This window comes from Thermobia domestica, chromosome 2 (genome assembly GCF_964235325.1).
Source record: "Thermobia domestica chromosome 2, izTheDome1.hap1.1, whole genome shotgun sequence".
In the NCBI taxonomy this organism is placed as follows: Eukaryota; Metazoa; Arthropoda; class Insecta; order Zygentoma; family Lepismatidae; genus Thermobia; species Thermobia domestica.
The window spans coordinates 358,497,521-358,521,796 of NC_137455.1; the positions used below are offsets into that span (position 1 = coordinate 358,497,521).

A 24,276-nucleotide genomic window follows, 5' to 3' on the forward strand; every position below is an offset into this window, starting at 1 on the left:
GTTGTGCATCTTCACCAGCTCCCTTTGCCTGGCTTCCAAGAAGTCCCGATCTGACAACACCAGACAGTGCTGTCTGGGGTTTCATAAAGCAACAAGTAAGAAACACTCAATATCACACAACGCAGGAATTACTAGTAGCTGTGGAACACACTTTCACCCTCGTGACTCCGGAGTATCTCCGCAAAACATCTGCGAGAACTTGGCGCAGAATTCAACTGTGTTATGACATGGATGGTGATCATAGCGATGTTTATGACTCTTAAGACTCTTAAGATTTCAAGGTAACTGTGTACAGACATTCTACCATAACTAACACTATACTGTTGAAACTAAATGGGGGATACGCCCACTTCCGGACCACACTGTAGATAATGAGAAGCTGTTTCCTGCTACCGATAGAAATCCAACCATTTCTGGTTTCAGTATTGATCTACATAGAGCAAATAACGACAGAATACAACGAGAATTTTTTTTCTCAAACTGATTTAAAGTTGTAAGAATAGGTACTATCTCCTCTTTTAACCTTCTATTTAAACCGGAATAAGTGACAGAAACCAGCACTCGGTTTTAACGTTAGTCGCTGTAAACTAAAAATGGTAATAGATAACAAGAAACTGTTTTGTACAATCAGTTATGCATTCGTCTCTACTCTAATCTTTATACTAAAACCGGAAGTAGTAGAAATCAACTACCGCTTCTGGTTTCAATATTGAGAAAATTTCACGTCATTAGTAAATCTTAAATTATAATAAAAGTTCGTTGCCAAGCTAAAGTTTCTTACTGTATGAAACAAAAAATAGTGTGAATAAGTCTCATGTAAATCTTACAGCAGTTGTCATGTAAATTCCGTAGGAGGCAAAACTTACCTGAGTATGCATTCAATAATTGACTACCTTATCATCAGGCACAAAAATTGTTAATAGAGTGACATTTTAAATTAAAAAAAAAAAAAAAATAGCTAAAAATATTGTCAGGAACTGTATTACACTACGCTTTCATGGTGTAATGTGTTATCATATTTTTCGACCTCAGTACACATGAAAATTTAATAAAGAAAAAAAAGCTATAGCCTTAACCTTGACAATGGAACTACAGCCTAAGTTCGTGATTCGCTGCATCGGCCAAATCAAAATGAAGTCTTTTTAGATGTTCTTAAGTTTCGGAAAAGGATGCAGGATAAGGTATGATAGTGAAGCCAAGACGTCGAATCTTCTTAATTGTTATTGCAGTCATAATATCGTTGAAAGTATGGAGGAAAAGAGCTGCATATCTTTAAACATCCACTACTATAGTTGTCGGAGCAAATAAATGAGTAACTTGTGACCAACCCAGATAAATTTTATCTGCGGAAAGTATTTCTTTTTTTTTTTTTTCTTTCTTTATTTTACTTCATGCACGTTTCAATATTTAATACAATTTGTATGATTAGTCTACAAAGAATCTTAAGTATCCGGAGTCACTCTCACATATTAAGAAACGCTTGTTAGTCCTTCATCTATGAAGAGGCACATTGGAGTAAGAGATTTATGTGATTCCTCATTCGGTGTAAGATCCACGCATTTAAACCACCCAAACTACACACTTACTTGAAACGTGCAATTTACACAACACTTTAAATTCATCCAAAAAGTACAAAGTCACACATATTTCCAAACAGCACTCCTATATAGGAATGAATATTCCAGATATGTTTCGTTTTTATTATTTTGGATAAAATGAAATCGCACTAGAGGTGAGCATTCTATTACTGAGCTGCCGTGGCCTCCTCTTATTTCTGAGATCTTATACATATTCTCTGTGTTTTATTTGCGTTGTCTACATATATTTTTGCAAGTGTGTTATTTCTTCTTATGGTGCAAACAGGTTTAGGTGTTCCCCTTTTTACGTTGCTATGAAACATGATGTGTTCCCGTATTTTTTTGATTTTCCCACATAAACAATTTTCTATTCCAAAAAGTTTGTTTAGAATTTTGACGTAAAAGGTCTGTGTCTGCTCTAATTTTACTAGTTTATTTCTGAATTACAGGTTTTCATCTATAGTCTTACGTGTACTGTTAATATTAAATTATGCAATTTTTGCATTTTACGATTTTTTGGGTTAAAATCTTTCGAAGATCTTTCCATTCCATTTTTTGTCTTCATGTATTTTTTCTTGTATTATTTCTGTTGTTCTTCCTTTCATTTTCCTCGAAGTGTGAAATCTGTAGGAAGACAGCGAACTCGTTCTAGACGATCCAAGTAGTACAAAATATCCTATATAATACAGTAAATAAAGAACCAAAAAGAGTATCGAGCTGAAATAATTTAGAAAAAAAAACCGGAAAATTTCAGATTTCCTTTATATATAATCTTAAATAAAATATTAAAAGTACCCTAAAGTCCCATGTGACCTTCATCCCCAAAATAGTGGTCAAAACTGATGCCTGTTTGCTTGTGCTTGTTCCTTTTCGTAAGCCTGTAATTCAGAAACTTAGGTATTTCAATTCTGTAAAAAGAATAAGGAAAAAGTGTTTTAGAAACTGCCCTCTATAATTTTCGTCTCTCCCTCATTTCTGTGTGGTTAGCATACACGTCTTTGGCGCGGGAGACTCAGCGTACGATCTTAGCGTCAACACATGGGGCTCGGATCCCAAGTTAGGCTACAGACCCACATCAAATGTAGCCTTGCTGCTGAAAGAGATGCCAAAATCTAATCTAATAATTTCCGCTATACTTTTCCTCTTTCATTTATTTATTATTTTATTTCCTCTATTTATTATTTATTTTCTTATTTATTTATTCTCTTATTTCCTCTTTTATTTATTTATTTTATTTCCTCTATTGATTTATTTCATTTTATTTATTTATTTATTCTTTTATTTCCTCTTTTATTTATTCATTTCACACAAACCGATGAGTCTACATTATAATAAAGAATCCTAGATTTTAAAGACCATGGTCTTGGATTGGCTCGAGGAAGCCTTTTAAACCGATAGGAATTCAGGAAGAACCTGGGAACGGATCTCGATCGTAAATTTAATTATCCACATTTTAAAAAAGATTCATTCAAATCGTATAAAAATTAGCCGAGAAATTTAAAGTGTAAAATAAGTGGTTGGACTAAAGTTACCCACTTCTTAACCCATCAACTGAAAACTCGAAAACTATGATTGAATGGAAATATTGAGTACTAATCTTTGTGACGTCCTTGAATAAATAAATAAATTCACAAGTTTCGTAAAATTCCATGTGAACTTAGCTCCAAAATATCTGTCAAAGATGCCGGTCATCTGGCATTCTTGTGTTTCCCGATTTAAGGCCACAAATATTTTCGACATTTGACATTGAGGAGGAGAACCCATTAAGCTAAAGGGTGAATATATTTGATAGAAGGTGAAGAGGGTAATTTGGAAATTGTTTAATATATCTCAGTTGTGTGAAACTATTTTTTATTCTAGAGTAGAGTGACTAAATGTCCCGGATTTTCACTTTAGATTCAAGAGTCCTCCGCTTTCCCTTCCCCCCTTAAAAACTTTCGAGACCTTTTTTCTTAATTTCTTCAGTTTGTAACTATCTGATTGTGAGTCGATCTGATACCCTTTTTGACAAAATGTTTCATGATTTAAGATATTCTAACTGTTTCTTCTCATAAAATATTATTAGATGTTCTAAGTTTATACATACTTATTCACTCATCAAGAGATCTTTGAAACTATTAAGTATAGCACTTTGAAATTTTGAGGAAATGTTCTCTTTGCATCCTAGGCTGTAGATAAGGTGGAGTTTTGCGAAATACTTATCCTAGGGGAGTGGGGAAAACTTGAATAATCTTTTGCTGTTCGCCAGATTTCCAAAACTATTCGACTTAGAACTTTTAAGTTTTTGTGTAAATATTATTCTTGCACTCTAAGCTGTAAATAAGATGAGGTGTTGGGAAACTATAAGGCGTAGAATTTTCAAATTTTGTATGAATATTCTCCTTGCACCGTAGGCTGTAATTAAGAAATTTGGGGATTTTTTTTGTGTGTGTGTGTGTGTGTGTGTGTGTGTGTGTGTGTGTGTGTGTGTGTGTGTGTGTGTGTGTGTGTGTGTGTGTGTGTGTGTGTGTGTGTGTGTGTGTGTGTGTGTGTGTGTGTGTGTGTGTGTGTGTGTGTGTGTGTGTGTGTGTGTGTGTGTGTGTGTGTGTGTGTGTGTGTTTGTTTGTTTGTTTGTTTGTTTGTTTGTTTGTTTGTTTGTTTTAGTTATTCATTTATGTGCATTCAATATGGAAGATAAAGAGGAATGGAACATAGGCAGCAGGGCCGAATCTGGAATCCTGCGAACTACGCGTTCGCAGGAGGTGCCAGATGAAAGTGGCTCCAAACTAGAAAAGAAATTTTGTGTATTAAATGTAAATGTTTATTAGAGAAAATGTTATCTATAAAAATTTTCGAAATGGCTTCAAATAAATATTGTACAGACTGAGACACAGATAAAATACATCAAAAATAAGTCAAATCTTTGTATGGTTGCCTGTAAAACGCCTCTTTAGAATTGAAATGGACATATATCAATTGGCGTCAATCCCACACTCGTAAGTGATGCTGCTAGTTTGGAGAAAATTTCTAGCGGGACAGGAAGATTTAGGAAAGATTATTTATAAGGAAAAAGGGGGATTTTATGAATATGAGGTAAAACACATATTCTCTATGTTGTTCAATTTCTTGGCACTCAAGGTTTGGCGTTTAGAGGTACAAATGAAACTCTTAACAAAAGTAACAATTGCAATGTTCTTGAAATTGGTAGAACACATTCCAGAATTTGACAATATTGTGTTTGAACAAGTGAGAGGAGTCACTACTGACAAAACAGATATACATTATTTAAGCAAAACAATGCAAAATGAATTCCTCTGACTTCTGTCTACCAAGATTCAAGACACAATGTTAAGAAGCTTGAAAATGAAAAAAAAAAAAAATCATACTTGATTGCACAACAGATTTAAGCTACTTTGAACAAATGGCAATGGCAGTAAGATTTAAAAATTATTGAGAATGTAGATATAAATACTAAAGAACATTTCTTAGGCTTTGTGTCTATCACAAATACTATAGATAAAGATTTAACATAATCACTACCTAATAAATTGTGCAAACGAAAAATCCCTCTAAAAAACATGAAAGGACAGAGGTATGACAATGGTTCCAATATAGAAGGAAAGCATGTTGAGTTCAAAAGAGCATATCAGACTTTAACTCTCGGACCTTTTTTTATCATGTGGGAACCATTCACTAAGTTTAGTAGTACACGATGCTGCTCTGTCCTGCCCCCTTGCAATAGACTTTTCTAGTAAAATTGAGGAAGTGTACAACTTCTTTTCAGCATTAAATTACCAATGGAGTATTTAAAGACCGCGTTTCCATTTTACATGAATCTTGTAGCTGTCATATATATATATATATATATATATATATATATATATATATATATATATATATATATATATATAAACCTACAACCTTACTATATTTCTTCATGTAAACATAGTCTTTAAAGGGACATACATCTTTTTCATCTTGCAAGGAGTCAAACCATGTGCAACTTTCTGGGTCGTCGTGCTTGCTGCCTGCTATCGCCCTCCCGCTGACGTAAAGGAAAACCAGTTTTGCCGCTTCCAAAACGACAGATTCGTTTGGACAGGGAGGGGAAGCGCGCCAAAATACACGTTTTTAATGAGGAGGTTCACTGTTTGTCCATTAGAATGCAGTGCTGCATGGGTGGAGATATATTTCTTGCTTTCAGAAAGTTGTAATGTGTAAACTGTAAATGGAAAGACCAGGTTGCAAGATTTTTTTTATGACAGCTACAAGATTCATGTAATGTGAAACGTAGCTTTAACATTCACCAACATTGACAGTAAAACCTCTCAGCAGCATTCTCTGGGAAAGTAAAATTGAAGCCATATTACCCTTAAGGTACTATCCAGAGTAAATTTATGATATTGTGTATTAAGCGTCCCAAGAGAAAAAAAAATCTGCCTTTAACAGAAACACTGCTTTGGGAATTGCGAGAAACTTGCAGAGTTTGAAATTTCTTTGCTATATAGTCACGTGGCATAAGATCTCTGGTTAGTAAAATGTCACCTCCTATCTATAGATTTCAATGAATCTCATCAAAAGTGTCCAAGGGTTTCTTGAAAAAATAAGATCTGATGATGGAATGAATGGTAATTACAGACGCAACAGAGCTTGCAGACAAAATCGGAGTCAGTGTTGAGTTTGACAAAGAAACTCAAATCCGCCCAAGGAACATACGTAAAAAGCAATCTTCTTAATGGAAAGTGAGGATAAACCTATTGAAACAGGAAAACCATCTTTCAAAGTCAACTTTTATTTATGTTATGCTTGATAAAGGAATCACATCACTGCAAGAAAGATTCCAACTTATGAAAAACAGTAGTAAATGCTTTGAAATATCTAAACCAAATATACAATCTGCAAATATGGGATAAAGAAAGTTTGAAGGAAGCATATATGAATCTTGAAACTATGTTGAATGATGAAGAGGAACGTATCATTGATGGAAATGATCTCTTTAACAAGCTCTAAATATTTGCACATATATTAACCTTCAGTACCTCTCTTCCCAAGCATTGTCTTTCATATTAAAAATGGCTGCATGAATTCATTTCCAAGCATTTTTATAAGCTTAAGAATACTACTCACTCTCCCAGTGTCCGTGACCTGTGGTGAACGGAGATTTTCTAAGCTAAAATTAATGAAGACTTAGTTGAGGTCAACTATATCTCAAGAACGATGAAATGAACTAGCTTTGGTAGCTATTGAAAATGACATACTGAATGAAATGGATACGGATGCATTAACAAGAAATTTTCCCAAATTGAAAGCCAGAAATGTGTCTTTGTAACATGAACTTTTCAATGACAAAGAAAACGAGAAATTAAGCTAATTACCATAATCGTATCACTAGAAAATATTTTGTAAATATGGTTTTAATGAAGCATAAAAGCATACCTTTTTGTTAAAATCAAACCTGTGTTAGACTCGAAGCTTATGATTTTTATTCTGTTTCAATTACACTTGTCAAAATATATCTTAAGTATATATCTTAGTAGTGTCTTGTGCTTATTTAATAAAAAATGCTATAATTATTAAAACTGGAACTTTGTTTAGTATTCACCCATAGCCAATGTTATAATTTCTCCATTTTTCGTTAATATTCACAGGGAGACTAGATATTGGAGAAACGTGCAATTATAACAATTTTTTGAAGAATTTTCGTCCAAAGCAACTTTCTACTTTTTATTATCATTTAGGTGGAGACGCCGAAATATTGTTCGCTTACACTTAAGAAATGTCTAGAACTGGCCCTGATAGGCAGACATGAAAAATATTGTCCGTTGAAACACGCGTGGTATAAGCTAGTTACTTAAAATAATAGAACGTGCTTTTCATTTTTCACGCTCCTTAAATTGTGACGAAACTAAAGGGAGTGTTTATCCTTTGCATCGAGCTCTTGGCGCCAACTGGACACTTTTTTAAGGTGATATAATACTATGTGAGTGCTCGCTTGCTATGCCAGCAAAGTGGAGAAAAAATATTTTCGTTGATGAATCTCCAGCCTACTTCTCTTGTCTGGCCGCTAAACTGATACTTTATCTTCAGTACTTCAGGTTTTGTACAATTATGAATTGTGTAGACTTTTATCACTATACTAAAGGATGATGTGATCAATAAAACAAAACGTTCGAGAAAATATCCTTGGCTGTCAATGTCATCAACTTGTGCTCCTGCTTCTTCTTCTTTGTAATAATAAATACCAGTACGCATATTTTTTTTCTATGTTTATTTAATCTGTTCAGATTTTATTCCGGGAGGGAGTTCAATCATGCTGATAACTGGGAGATGTCCCGGATTATTGTTTTCTAAATTTGATCACCTTATTCTGAAAATCATTTTCTTTACTTTTTCGTAGAAGCACAAAATGTTATCGCGAAGTAAATGCTTCACTACAAAATAAATAAATAAATAAAAAAGACTCAGAATGTCTTCACAGCCTTATAGCTAGAACGTTCGCTTTCTATATGTGATTGTTGGTCAAAAAGTCTGATAATATGAAAATGTTCCACATGTTTTAACCCAAGAGTGTTTTGTATCTCATCTTACTACAACCGGTGATAGTGAAGCAAAGCAAAAAAAAAAAAAAAAAAAAAAAAAAAAAAAAAAAAAAAAAAAAAAAAACCTATACACTCGCATAATGTCCATACTTTTGTATATATGTATATATACACTAACATTGCGACGCCAAAATATGGTTAGAGTACGAGCTTTACGCAGGTCGTTCGAAAAACGTCTGTTTTTCCGTCATTGATTTCCGATATAAATTGCTGGCGCCGATATTGTGACTTAAAAACACCTGCACGAAAACTAAAGGGAGTGTTTATCCTTTGCATCGAGCTCTTGGCGCCAACTGGACACTTTTTTAAGGTGATATAATACGTTTGTTCTCTTACGCAGATAAAATCACTCTTCATCATGACTAAAGAGGAATAAAAATTATGTTAAATAACAAGAATAAAAGTACAAATACTCATAACTTATATTTTTAAGTAGAAGAAATTTGTAATTTTTTAGGGTGCTGACAATATGCTGGTCATTTTTTTTTTTTTTTTTTTTCTAAAAGGTTTTATCTCTAAAGTCCGGGTGCAGACATTACACCAGCACATACGATAAATAAATAAAGGTCATACAAATTGGTTAGCGCGAGAGAGGCTTCTCTATGTTCCATACATCACAATCCTATGGAACTCACTTTATCGTAAGTCCAGTTTGCCATGACCAGCTGCATATGCATACATAAAACACAGCCAGTCAGTATAAAGTTCTTATCTTCTATCTCGAGATAGGTGATTTAGTCATTCAACAATTTCAGAAGTGTCTGCCACTTTCATCAATGTCTTCGTACTTGTTAAATTAGACACATTGTAAGGCTTTTCCTTTTTATTTCTGCCTTCCTTCCTTGTTAATCTGTGCGAAATTTTGACGAATTCTTGAACTAACGTAGGTATGCAGAGATTGACCACTTCATAAACATAGTGTTAATTTTAAATTGTTATAACCTTTTTGTTTTCAAGACGATGTATTGTAGTGTGGAAGTAATCAGCGGTTTTCTGGATTTTCGTTAATTACCTTCACAGGAAGGTAAAGAAACTGAGTGTTAATGTTTAATCGATACATCACCTTTTTTAAAACTACGTTTGAACTGTAAAGAATGGTGACATTTTCCTGGAAGTTCGTTATTGTCTCCAACAAAATCCAATTTTCTAAATCAGTGTTGTATCATTTCTTGTAGGGTAGTTCTATAGCAGTGCTGTCCAAATGGCGGCCCGCGGGCCGCATGCGGCCCGCTAAACCATTTACTGCGGCCCACAGAGCTCTCGCGATTTACGATTGTTATTACTGATACTATTTTCATATATTCATTCTTTTAATGTTTCCATGCTTCTTTCAAAATAAGGCATTCATTTAGCGCTTCTGTACAACAGAAAGGCGCGGGCATCCATGGCAACATGTTTTTCTTATTTTTGTGAGTTTGGCTGGAAAACAATGTCAATGTTCGGTAGCATTTGTTTCTGTGAAAATGCATTTTCCAGGATCAAGATTGTGAAGAATCGCTTCAGAAGCTGTCTTGTAGATTATTCTTCTCTACATCTCCTTCGACTCGCAACAACAGGAATGGATGTAGATATCCCAGTCATTGAATAGATAGGCCGATGTAATATTTCAAATACATTTTTATTCTTTCCTTTTGTAGTATAATAATAATAATAATAATAATAATAATAATTATTATTATTATTATTATTATTATTATTATTATTATTATTATTATTATTATTATTATTATTATTATTATTATTATTATTAGCTGCGGCCCTCCACTTTACTAGTAAAGGCGGTGATGGCCCTCAGGCTCACTACAATTGGACACCACTGTTCTATAGGAAGGAAGTCTTTACACTATGTCTAGTTTAGCAAGTAAGAACGTACTGATGAAAGTGACAGAGAGAGACCACTGAAAACCAAAAAGCAAACCACTTGGCTTAACGGCCCGATTTGTGGACCTGAGTCGCTCCACGCCATCTGTTAGCGACTGGTGGACCTACATCCAGCCTAGCGGTAAACATGTGTCAGCGCATCGCGTCGCCCTATTGCTAACCGGCGTATGGGGAGCTTTCTACACCTAGTGGCCGTCACGTGACTCCTCAGTTTGCCTCACGACGCTGGGTGGACGCCACAAATTGAGGAAGCACCGGCCGGAAATCGAACCCAAGACCACGCGAGTATGAATCCAACGCTGTAACCACTAGACTACGGTGTTCCCTGACCACTAGAATTATTTAATTACTATCTGAAGATATAGGGTAAGAATTTTATATTCAGTATATCCTATACCATCCATGAGTAGAAAATCAGTCAAGATTAACCCATTACTGCCCCTTGGCAACTTAAGTTGCCACGGCAATTTTTCGTTATAGCGCAGAAATTCATGGATTGACGTTGCAGGTTTTAACCATGAAGTTACTTTGGAGTCTGTTTCGTCATAACATCGTTGCATTTTTTTTTTTTTTTTTTTTTTTGTATGATATATTGACGTAAGGTTAGCATTGTTTTTGGTTACAATGTGTTTTGAGGAGAAATACTCAACTGGATTGATTTCAAAGACTCCAGATGGAAGGATTGAAGGTTCGTAAAGGAAGGATTAACTTGATTTTAATAGTTATGTTTTCTCAGTGTATTTTCTCCCTCAAAATTGTAACTTTCCAAAATTTTCCCTTTTTTGAATATGTATGTGCCATTTGGCAACTTAAGTTGCCGGCCTAAAAAACAAGAAAAAAATAAATATTTTCCAAAAATATTCTAATTTCTATTTTAGAGTACTGTTAAGACCAAGTAGGCGAAAAGAAACTTTTCAAAATACCACTGGGGAATTCTGGGCACTAATGGGTTAATTAAAGTAAAAGTGTTGACAGCATAGTGAGAGGTAAGTTAGATTTATATGAGAAGGGTTTGGTTCATTGTGAAATGTTCAACAAATTGAATCACATTTATTCTTTTGTTTCAGGTCCACTGTTGAAGACAAATCCTTATTTCCAGAATGTTCCATTAAGCAAATCAAGAGAGAAAGAAAGCCTTGTTCGTTGCGTCATAGATACCTTGTCTAATCTTTTCCCCTCGTCCGTCTATTTGAAGACGAATATTAACACGGGAATGGGATTTTTAATAGGTAAGTAATTTTAAAATATTATATGGTCCTTTGCTATCCATTTATAAGATTACAAATTTAGACTTGTCGGGAATAATATTATGAGTAGTTTCATGAACTGTCTTTAGGAAACCAAACGACCAAACTTAAATGACAATGGGAAATATGTAGAAAAAAAATTAACAAACAAGGATAGTGAATAACAATAGGAAACAACGGTAATATGGTGGAATTTTTCTAGTGAAAATATCAAGTTGTCTAAAGAAATTGAGTCAAGTTGTCTAAAGAAATTGAGTCTTTGGAGGCCAAAATTGAGAAATTGTTTGTTGTGATTTGGAAGTAATTATGGAACCACATATATTTCATTATATTTGATGACCTCTGCCATTTTTCGGGGCATTTTATAATTTTGTCGCTATAGAACTTCTGTGATTTCTGGTCAAAATATTGTGACACGTTGTTTTCATAGGTTTCTTTTCAAACCATCTTCACACCAAAGAAATGTAGTACTCACCGTAAAAGAAACAAAATATTCTAAGTAGCGCTTTCGGAAGATCCTGCTTTCATCTTCAGCTTAGAAACAATTCGAAGAGGATTTAAAACACGGGGGAAAAATGTGGATAGGTTAAAAAAAAAAAAAATGGTTAAAAGGTTTTAAAATATATGAAAGCACAAGTCTTCTGTCAAAAATAAACACATGCCAGTGGTCACTCAACCGTCACTGTTGTTCAATGCTTTTTTGTTACCTTCCAGACGGCGGAAATACGTAGTGAAAAGACTGGTCCAAATCATATTTATGTCTCCTTTATCTAAATTGGATGTAGGTTTCTCTTTATGAATGTATTATTATTCTTTAATTTTTTGTTCAGTTTTTGTTTTAATTTCTTTGTAAACATTATCACCTCTCCCAATACTGTGATATCTTCACACCATTCAGTGAGACTGAAATAATGTTAATCTGAAGGTGCCATGTCCAGGCAATACAGTGGATGCATTAAACCTTCCATCCAAATTCTCTCAATATCTGATGGGTCGGTAAAAATGTATGTGGTCTGCCGTTTTCAACGTGGCATACGACACCCTTTATGTTAATTAGTTAACGTCGTTTCTTTTGAATTGTTGAGCTCCTTCGTGGCTAAGCGGTTAGCGTACGCGATTCTCGGCGGGAGCTCATGTGGTTCGGATTCCATATTAATCAGTAGGTCCACGTCTCATATAGCCTCGATGCTAAACGGGACGTTAAACTCAAAATCAACTCAACTGTTTTGAATTGTTAGATGCACTCATGCTAATTGTTGATAGTACAGGTCCGAGTCTACCGTTCTGCTCAGCGACAGCAGCTCGTGATGCACGATGCCGTTGAAATCTTTCCAAACGCACAACGTAACTTTCCTGGGCGTCAGTATGGGCTTTTGCCAAAAAATTGTGGAGCTTCTTTTCGCTTTGATCACGATCTTTTTCGTACATTGTTGCCATAGGTTATCCATTTTCATCGCTGGTGATGAACCGCTTCAGAAATGGCTCGAGTTCGTTACATTTCAGTAGAGATTCACAGTTAGAAATTCGATCGAGTAAGTGATTATGAGTCCTGATGTAGAATCTAAAAGTCGAGCTTACGTTTGTAGCCAGCATTTTCCAAATGGTTTAACACTATTCGGGGATGGGTGTTTAGATCATAGGCTATGTCATGACTGCTTATATGTTAGTCTCTCTCGACTTTTGCCAGAATATCATCCACTTTTGCTGTGATTGGTCACCTACTGCGAGGAGCATCTTGGACATTGAAATTTCCAGAAGGAAAGCGACTGAACTGTCTTTTGGTTGTTGCTTGTGATAACATATCTTACCTATAAACAGCACTGCAGCATATTCACCTTTATCGAAATAAATTTGTAAAATGTGGCGCAGTATTGTTGAAAGTTTTCTCATCTTCACGGTACAATACATTACGACTGATTATAAGAATTCCAACACTTTTCGAACGTCTGCTGTCAAATGACATTAGACCTAACCCTCTGCGACTCATATGTCCGTATTTCTATATTTTTTTAACTATCTCTGAAATGTCTAGATATTCTTTCTGTCGTTTTATTTATGTATATTTAGAACATAGTTAAGATATAACCTAGGTATTTAGTTACCAATTAGCCATTAAATGAAAGCAAATCAACTTGGAACTTTCGATACCTTTTATTGTAGAGAATTATAGTTCTTTTCAGAGATAATTACAAAGGATCATAACAACGGTAGTACAGAGTATCAAAGATCCTGGGTTCTAGAATCGAGCTGTCCAAAACATAAAGCATTTTAACCTAGATTGACAGCATTAATATATATAATATACATTACACAATTCAATTATAAGTGTATACAAAGAGTCATTCGCCTTGAAGACGAATTTCGAGAGAAAGCGATATTAAGCTCCCTTCTCTACTCCAGAATACACCTGGCCAACGTCATAATGAGACCTAGTTAACTCTATCTTGCAATATCTTAATTAATCAGTTATGCATACTTGTAATATATGACTTATTGTACTTACATAATTACAACCATTCCTACACTATATAACAAAATGTAACGACGAGTAAAATTCGCGATTACACAAAGTGACTTCAACACAAGTACACTTTGGCCGAAAGTTAATTCAGCTAGGTGATATAAGTCTCGGAGCTGATTATTTACTTGCTCTACAGACCACGGATGGGTCTTCGCGGGTTATGAAGCGCGAAAGACTGTGCGGAGAGATTCAGCTCACGCATCGGTCTGAATCGTACTGATCTTCGAATGAATCGAAACAAGTCGTTATAAACCGTCTCAATTCTCTTTCACATTACAAACCGTAACTTTGACCCAACTACGTCATAGCCCTGTATCCTATCCTAAAAATCAAAACACAAAATTCTCACTTAACACCTTCACTGTTGGCCGTTTCTCTCTCTTTTGACAAGTTAGGGTCTATGAACATATGTTGCCAAAGTTAAAACTTGTGAAAGAGAATGAGTAAAGGAAAAACCATCTGTATGCAATGCTACAGAGGAAAAAAAAGGCTTAGGTTATATTCAGTATGAATATTGAAATTCAATGTATATACAATCAGAGTCACGAAAATGGTTGTGATAACTCATGATTAAAACCTGAAATACCTTTTTTTCTGAGAGAGAGAACAATGGTCTCGAACACCATTCAAAACAGTAACTCATGTTCTAATATTTACATGTAGTGAAAATGAACGTTGGCCGTGTATAAGGAGTTTTGTACAAGCATACTCTGTAAATTCATATCTGTAATTAACCTTAAATGTTACATAGTGAAAATTTACTACACTGATTTCAGTTGCCATGAGATATATGACAGACAAGTGTTCTTACAATAAATTGTTAATGTTATTTGTTCTCTATTTATGTAAGCACCATAATGTCAAATATTCTCATCCTTCATATCGATGTTTCTGTAACCCTTTGAAGGCTGATTCGTGCTCCAATTTCTCGTAGTATGTCTCATCGTGCGAATGGCATGAATGCAACTGAGGGAAATGGAACGTGGGGGGCTTGATACGAAAACATGAATTCTTAAAAGGCATAGATAATTCCATTTTTGTAAATTTTTATCCCCTAACAAAATGAATCCCGACACCAACTATATACAATATTATTGCGAAGTAAAATATCTCCAATCGAGCATAGAGATGTCATCTGGTAGTGGTTCGTCTTGAGTACTTGTAACGCTATCAGTGGCAGAGTGTTTTGGTGTTGAAGTATTTATCGGAATAGGCAATCTGCTTGGGGTGGTGGAAGGAGAAAGAGGGAGAGGAGTTTGGCTGTCAGATTGATCGGGAGATTCAGACAAAGAAATCTCTGGTATCGGAGACAAATTGCGTAAGGCTGGTCGTTGAATTTCGTCTGCACCATTGGTATCGTGAATGGTGGGACATGGAGCATACTTGGACTGTAATTGTCGTCGGAATAGGCTCGAAATCTTACGTTTGGTACAACAGTAGCGAAAATAACAGAATAATGTGATAACGCTAATCACTAGTAAAACTAACATTACAATTGTGATAGCAACACCTATTCCGTATGATGTTCCGGTAGAAGCATGGCTGATCGTGAGGGTCGAACAGAGGACCATCAAGATAAATTCCCTGAAAGAAAGAAAAATATGTTTCAGGACGGGGTCTTGAAATGAAAGTTATGGGTAAAACGTAAAAACGAAATTCTGACTTTTCTGATTTTTTTTTTTTTTAAGATCTGTTCGATGGGAAGCTTTGCTGAAGAACAAGGAAAAGACAGCATTTCCATGAATGCGGAGGTCATTGAACGAAGCATATGTCATTGCCAATTGCAACAAACTATTTGGAGAAAATGTATCGCCAGGGTTGCAAATCGCGAGCAAAGAGAAAGTTTTTGATAACGTAGTGGGCAGCATAGGGCAATCATGCAAAACACTACGAAAAACTAGAGCAAGTTTGATTGCAACGCTGGAGGAAGTACTACACTCGTCTAAGTTTGGATAAGGAAAATAGTTTCTCCGTGGTTAGTGCTTCGTGTTACACGGTAAAACGTGACAATTTAATTTGTGAAATGTGTGTAGCGAAGTCGTTGGTAGAGTTGCAAAATGACTACATGGAGGTTTTCCATGGGTTTTCTTGTGGAGGAAAGAAAAAATTTTTTGTTAGTATGTGTGTGTGTCAGTTAAAAGAAAACCAATCGAAGCGTTTGCAGGGGCGCAGCGGGAATTTCAAGAGAGGGGTCATCAGCATGATCATTATTTGTGTGTGCAGATGAAAGGTAAGTGTGCTGCAATGATGCTATTACTTTGTTATATCCCTGATACAGAGAGTTTGAAAGAAACAAAAATGAATTTTTCGTTTCGCTTTTTTTCTTTGTCTGAAACTGGGGTGAAGGTGTGAAACGTACGTAATTCGAGGTTGCACTGAACGCATGTTTCTCGTCTCGTGGGCCATTCTAATGTCAAAAGGGATCTAATGTTGAGTCCTTGAAACAATTAAAAGAAGATTTCACAGCAGGGGGATGGGGCCTTTCCATCCCGGCTAAGATCCAAAGTATTCGTTTTTTTTTTTTTTTTTTTTTTTTTTTTAACGGATTGTGAGAAATATGATTGTGAACAAGGAGTCTTGCTAACCACGGCGTACAGCACAATTAAACTATTTTAAGTATTGTTTGTATTTTGTCACAAACTCGGGGTTGGGTTGGTCGTCAGGGACGTACAGTTTCATGCGTACTTTGGTAACAGGTGTTTCTTTTCCCTTGGAATCCTGCAGTAAGTAACTGTTTTCATCAATCGATGAGATAACAGAATACGACCCTTCAAATTTAGGAGCTAGACTTTTGCACTCATCTGCTTTGGTGTATAGACGTTCTAAAACGACTTTCGTACCCGGAAGAAAGCTGGTCGGAGGCTTTTGTGAATGCAATTTCGCTTTTTGCCTTTCGAAGATTTTATTTCGCTTATATAACACATAGTTTCGTGTGTCTCTGAGACGTGTTAAGCGTTCCTCATTTCCGGGCTGGTCAGCAGGGGCGTTCAAAACACGATCAATAGGAAAAACTGGCTCTATGCCGTAAACTACTTGAAATGGGCTTATACCAACTTCTGAAATTGGTGTTTTGTTCACCGTTTGGGTGGCGAGTTGTAAAAAACGAGGCCAGTCTGCGTGGGAGTCTTTCGTAAGAAAACGCAACGCATTTTGAACTGAACCGATTCTGCTTTCGGCATAACCTAAGGAGAAATGACCTTTCGGAAGCACGTATTTCACTGTAATACCCAAACTATCTAGAAAATTCTTAGTTTTCTGGCTTTTATGGCTAGATTGCTGGTCGAGATACAAAACAGATGGAACAGAGAAAGGCGTTATGATCTTGTCCATAAGAAATGCAATAAACTCGTCACTGGTAGGCGATTTTACAGGGGCTGTTATTACATATGAGGAAGCGTGACATGTGGCGAGATAAAAATATTGGTAGTGGTCATCTTTGGATGGCATTAGCTTACCACATAAATCAATCGAGAAGCAAGAAAAGAGGCTGTGACTGGGTAATTGTTGCACATGCAAATTAAGCGGAGTGTATGCTCTTTTATACATGCTGCAGTCATGACAGCGTTTTAGCTTATGAAATAGCCACTTTTTCATGTTCGGGAAAAAATATTTCGATTTGAGCACAAGATACATTTTCTGAAAGCCTACATGACTTAATACATTTGAATGTATTTCCGTGAAAACAGAATTACGAAGTCGTGTAGGAATACACAGAACTTTTCTGTCTTCTGGTATTGCTTTCATACGTTTGTATAGCAATCCTTTCTCTAAAATGTAAGCGTTTTTCCATTGTTTGTACTGCGGGTGTTGCTTATCTTCAGTTTCTAGTACTTTTATGATTTTCCCAAAGTAATTGTCTTCTCGTAATAGTGAACTAATATCAGTCGTTTTATCGAGTGCCAACATGTGAAGTGGATGCAGTTCTGTAGCTGCGTCCTGTAATGTGTCAGCAGTGGCGGGGAGAGGATTTCTTGACATGTGATCAGCAAGTCCATTCTGAGTTCCCGCTATATGTTGAATTTGAAATTGAAAATTTGAGAAATAGTCACGCCAACGCTGAAGTTTGCTGCTTAAGTGATTAGACTTTTGCAGGGCTGTCACGGCAGTACTATCTGTATACACAGTAAACGGTTGACCCACTAAATACTTGTAAAATTTCTGCAAAGAAAAATACACAGCATATACCTCAAGTTCGTACGTGGGAGGAGGGGTTTTTCTGGGGGGATGCCTGCTGGAAGCATACATCACAACCTTCCACTCTTTTTCACCGATTTTTCTCTGTAGTAATGCCGAGCCGACGCCAAGCAGAGATGCATCACAGACTATAGCGTGTTCGGTATTGCGTGTTGTGTACATTTGTAGGAGTGGGGGAGAAGTCAATGCTTTGCGCATCTCTTGGTACGCAAGCTCACAAGCGTCATCCCAATGAAGTTTACGAGGATTTCCTTTGAGGGCGTTGTACAAAGGCGCCAATTTGAGGGAAATATCCTTAAAGAAATTCCGAAAAATTTTTATCGAAGCGAGCCAACTTCGAAGTTGTTTGACAGTTTTCGGTTTTTCAATTTTGAGAATCGCGTCAAGTTTATCAGGATTGGGACGAATTGTCCCGTTGTTCACAATGTAACCTAAACATTTTACTTCATGCACACCAAATTGCGACTTGTCTAAATTGAAAAGCACGGAATATTGCTGTGCTGCCTTAAGCACTTTTTCAAGGGTTTGAAGCATTTCTTCAAATGAATTTCCGATTACATACATGTCATCTACGTACAAAGCAACGCGAGAAGAATCTATATCTTCAAAAATTTGTCGTAATATACGTTGCAAGTATATCGTGGAATTTTTATATCCCATTGGCAATTTCCGTAGTTGCATTTGTGTTCTAGGTAATTCTAAGCTAGGTACACTGAATGCAGTAAAAGGACGATCTTCTTCGCGAAGTGTTACTTGAAAAAAAAGACCTATGTAAGTCCAATGAACATATCCATTTGGCGTCAGATAGTTTTTCGAGAGAATCCTGAACCGAAATAATTGGATCGTTGATACTACTACAATTATCATTCAATTTTCTCAGATCCATTACACAACGAACCTGTTTTCCACCTGGTTTGGGAACAAATAAAACATTGTTGCGTACTGGACTGTCGGCATACTCTAAGACTCCTTGGTCTAGAAGTTTAAGAATTTCATCTTTCGCTTGAGGCCGAAGTCTGTGAGGAATTGTATATGCGACAGCTTGAAACGGTTCTCTGGATTGAAGATTAAGAGATACATCGAAAGCATCTATAGCCGTGAAGTCATTACTACTCCACTTGAAAACAGTGGCGTACTGAGACAACAGATTTTGTAATTTCTGTTTTTGTACAGTTGTTAATGTTTTGCCTAAATTAAAGTTCGAGACGTCAATCAGATGGCCAATTTCTTGCATGCGTTTTGAAACTTTTTCTTGCACCTGCTTAGGGGTCGGTGTGTAAAGTTTCCTGATTGTGTTTACGTGTACTGTTTCACTGTCTTCCGTCAATCGTGACGCTATGGCTAGAGGTGTTCCCTGTTTGAAATGTTTTGTGAACCGAGAAGTGTTCACTATAGGAACCGCTGGATTCTCAGCTGAAGCAGCTGCTTGTACCATAAAACACTTTTTGAGAAATTTGTTTACAGGTGTATGTACGTGAAAATTTTTAATAGGCATATCGAGTGAGAATTCGAGAGGCACTATACAACATGATTTGGGTGGAATTGTAATAGCTTGTTTGCAAATGAGCGTGAAATGTTGATTATTTGCAATTTCCTGTGCCAGAACTGTAGAAAGGTTGTGAATTTTTGGTTTCTTCGCATTTTTCTTAGGTGGTTTGCAACCAAAATGTTCAAGCGTAAGTGTGTTAGTAACATAATCCAATTGACAATTGTGTTCCTTCAAGAATCCATTACCAAGAATAATCGGAAATTTAGGCAAAGGAATTAATCTAAACAACACCTTGAACGATTTGCCATTTAAACGTATTGTCAAATATGCAGCTTTCGTGAGCTCCGTCGGCACCTGTGATATGCCGTAAAGCGATGTACGTAAAGGAAATACACGAGCATGGGCGGGCAAAACTGAAAATGGACAAATATTCGCTTCAGCTCCAGAATCGAGTAAGAGTTTAACGTTTGCTGTCCCTACAGTACCAGTGATATAATTCAATTGGCCTTGTTGTTCCATTGGTAACTTAATTGTGGTAGATTGTGAAGCGAGCAATTCAGAGTTCATATTTGTCCCGTATAGTTTGTCACAATCGGTATGAGATTCTGTGGGAGATTGAATCTCCCGTTCCTCTCCTAGTTTTTTGGACTAGAAGCAGGATTAGGGTTGGTCATCACCGGATTTACCTGCTCTGGTGGTAAGGCATAAGCAGGGTAAGGGGGAGGGTAACTGTAGAATGGGAATGTGGGAGGATAGACCGGAAGAAACTGTGCCTGATTCATGTATGCAGCATGAAATTGCTGTTTGTTTCCATTCTTATTCTTGTATTGTTTTTTGTTTTTGTTTTTCTTTCCATTTCCTTGGTTGGGCTTATCATTCCTTTCCTGTGCGGTACTGCCTTGCCTCTGTGTAGTAACTTTCTGTTTACCTTGCGTAGGTGGTGGGGAACTGTTAGTACATTGAGCCTGCGAGTTTTGGGCATGTTTGCAATGGCAAGAAGTATTTTCAGAATGTGTTCCAAAATGTGTTCCATTGGAACATGTACCGCAACAATGTGCTGCACAAGGATATGCCTGTCTAGCACACGGAGAACTACATGTCCGGTGTCTATACGCACACGCGTGAACGGGAGATTGAGATCGGGAGTACGACCGTGTGTCGTAGCGTGTAGGTGAAGTAGTGCGGTGGGGAGAGGCTGGAGGAGTATAAACGTAATTTCTGTTGCCTTGTTCAGAAAAATGAACCTGAGCACGGGTATTCATCTGGCTATTGAATTGCAACTGTAATTTTTCAAGTTTTTCTGCCAGTTCCGAATATGAATCTGTGTTGGGAGGGGGAGGGGGAGTACGTGGAAGTTCAGAGACGATTACCGGTTTCTGAGAACTACTCGGAAAGCTGTGTGGTTGTTCCTGTAGTTTCGTATGCATCAGCATGTCAGCCTTTTGTCTGGTCCATGCAGCCTGTACAAAAGCATCGAAACTACCGAATGTTTTCTGTGAAAAATAATGTAAGTATTCCGGGGACATACCTAAAACGCAATCAACATAAAATTCTTTAAATGCAAGTTTCGAATTAAACTTGTCGGCGAGATGTTTCTTCTCGTATATATAGAAAGTAAGTGGTTCTCCAGGTTTCTGAACCCTAGACCTGTATGTTTCTAATGCATTCATCGTAGTCTGACCTGTTCCGAAATGTTCAAGAAAGAGATCCCTAATATCCTTCCATTCCTTCGCTTTTAATTCATCCACTTGCGATGTCCACCAGTACAAAGGTGGTCCTGACAGAAAAGTGGGAAACAAACCTGCTATCCTGGAATTGTCCCAAGAATTTAATTGTATCAGTCTGTCGAACCCACATAAGAATTTTTCAGCATTTTCGCCGGGAGAAGCAGAGAAAATTTCTAGCGAAAGGGAGGGGAAAATAACTGAATCAGTTGCATGTGAACGAGAACTGGAACGCGTGTTTGCCATAATGAAAAATGCACTCAGAACACAACAATCAAATATACGAGAGAATAGAGCTAAACCAACACATAAACACAGGTTACACTAAATAACATCATATGAAATCTAAGCAGTATGCACAACTAATTATCAAGATAAAACAAGAAATTAAACCTCGAAGTCGGGGAGCCATTCTATATTTTTTTAACTATCTCTGAAATGTCTAGATATTCTTTCTGTCGTTTTATTTATGTATATTTAGAACATAGTTAAGATATAACCTAGGTATTTAGTTACCAATTAGCCATTAAATGAAAGCAAATCAACTTGGAACTTTCGATACCTTTTATTGTAGAGAATTATAGTTCTTTTCAGAGATAATTACAAAGGATCATAACAACGGTAGTACAGAGTATCAAAGATCCTGGGTTCTAGAATCGAGCTGTCCAAAACATAAAGCATTTTAACCTAGATTGACAGCATTAATATATATAATATACATTACACAATTCAATTATAAGTGTACACAAAGAGTCATTCGCCTTGAAGACGAATTTCGAGAGAAAGCGATATTAAGCTCCCTTCTCTACTCCAGAATACACCTGGCCAACGTCATAATGAGACCTAGTTAACTCTATCTTGCAATATCTTAATTAATCAGTTATGCATACTTGTAATATATGACTTATTGTACTTACATAATTACAACCATTCCTACACTATATAACAAAATGTAACGACGAGTAAAATTCGCGATTACACAAAGTGACTTCAACACAAGTACACTTTGGCCGAAAGTTAATTCAGCTAGGTGATATAAGTCTCGGAGCTGATTATTTACTTGCCCTACAGACCACGGATGGGTCTTCGCGGGTTATGAAGCGGGAAAGACTGTGCGGAGAGATTCAGCTCACGCATCGGTCTGAATCGTACTGATCTTCGAATGAATCGAAACAAGTCGTTATAAACCGTCTCAATTCTCTTTCACATTACAAACCGTAACTTTGACCCAACTACGTCATAGCCCTGTATCCTATTCTACTTTGGCCAAAATATTATTTTTGATTTTTCTAAACTCGGTCACCGCTTTCCATCAATCTTGTAATGAGGACACTTAGTTATATTTCCGTTGAAGAACCTATTTCTTCTGTTTCTTTTGACTGACGTCACTCAAAAACTGTTAGATTTTCTGTGCAGTGGCTGTTAATAGTTTTGCGAAGAATTCTCTTCCGTGTTAAGGACAGGTATTGTGTTTGCTTTGTATTCTTTCTATTGTTCACTGAAGTCTTTAATGCCTCTCTTTTTTGATTTTTTTTTTGAATAAAAAAAGGAAAATAAATTTTTCTGGATGTCGTCCCTTTTTCTCCACTGGAACGTGGTAGTATGTATTTGATAGACTAACGCCATCTCGTGCACAGAAAACTCAGTACTTGGTGTATATATAGAGGGAGAAAGTTGAGTAACGGGGCTTGAGTAACAAATTAATTAAACTCTAACATTCCCTATATTTTTTTTCTGCTTATTCCCCTGACGACTTGCAGTCCTAATTTACATTATTTTTTGTACGCTCCGTACAAACGTGCTTACAGGAACATATACAAACTTGCAACTTCTTTGCAAGATATATTAGCATGTGTCACAAACTTCAGATAAAATTGGCCTAAAGTCGAGATGGTATCTTAGTTCATTTTAAGTTGAAGTTGTTTATTAAAATCAACTATGACAACTAAACTGTTGGGAAGTGGGCGTAGTTCACGTGAAATTTGTAACACAACTGCGTAAGGTAGCATGTAAATTATTATTGAAACATCAATAGAAATATGTAAATAAAAATAATTAATGTTCTTCAGAGGCGTGGAGACATCATTCTTATGTCATATTGGAATCTGATTGCAATTGGTTTATGGATGCAGTAGTACACGAACTCAATTATTGCCAATCCTTCTATCTGAGTAAAGATAATGTAAAATACTTGCTTTTTTTAACAGCTGCTAGTCTTCTGTTAATACTTCGTTCTCTCTTTTAACTTTTGAACTCACCAGTCAACCTCTCTAAGGTTATCAAATCATCTCGTTTTCTGGGATAGTTGGACTCCGTATCTATACGTATCGCTTGCTTAGGCACTCCTATGAAATGTCTTACAGTGTATCTTTTTTGCATAGGAATATTTCTTATTCTTGTGGCGTTATGTATGCGTTTCTGGTTTTGTTCCTTTAAACAAAGAAGGCTATACACAGCTTGAATCATAATAAGTTAACGTATTCATTTTTGTTTACGTAGTTGTATATTAATAAATCAAAATAAAATGCTTACCTTAGCACTTTTTTTTAATACCCAAATTTTCGGTAATTGCTAGCTGTCACCTTTGACGAGTGACGAAAATTCGACAAGAAACGAATATTCCATCTTTGTTACATTCATGTTGTTATTGTAATGTATGGTAGAGAAGCAGTACATGGGGTTTTCCTCACTTTTTTATAGAAGTTCTTAAACAAGTTTATATACACTGAGTTAAAAATCAATAATGTTTTTAATGGTTTTCATATAAGTTGGATTTCCTGTCCAGAGCAGCACGGACATCTTGTAGTTTGTTGATTAAGAATTTTTGCCCGAGCAGCTCGTAGATTAGTAGATGTGGCTTGATGTTTCCTGTTCAGTGCAACGCGGAGACGGAAAAGAATCTTGCCCGTAGCAGCGCAGAGTAGGTTGTATTTTCTGTCTAGTACAGTACGGAGACTGAATAGGAACTTCTTGCCCGTATCAGCGCAGAGGTGGGTAGTCTTCTGCCTTTTGACGTGCTCTTTTATAACCAATTTTGGAAGCGGAGCCTGTGGAGAGGTTGTAGG

At 36.4% G+C, this 24,276-nt stretch overlaps 1 protein-coding gene across 4 annotated transcripts in view; it reads left to right on the forward strand.

Annotated features, from left to right (window-relative positions):
- LOC145678814 (FAST kinase domain-containing protein 4) overlaps positions 1-24,276 on the forward strand; it is a 74,256-nt gene that overhangs the window by 43,941 nt on the left and 6,039 nt on the right. For 3 of the 4 annotated variants that reach the window (XM_081749346.1, XM_081749348.1, XM_081749347.1), the window contains one exon: positions 11,104-11,265. In XM_081749346.1, coding sequence (XP_081605472.1) covers positions 11,104-11,265 — 162 coding nt within the window. Of the gene's footprint in view, positions 1-11,103; positions 11,266-15,492; positions 15,808-24,276 lie in introns of those variants that run through there. The other variant, XM_081749349.1, reaches the window with a different exon arrangement.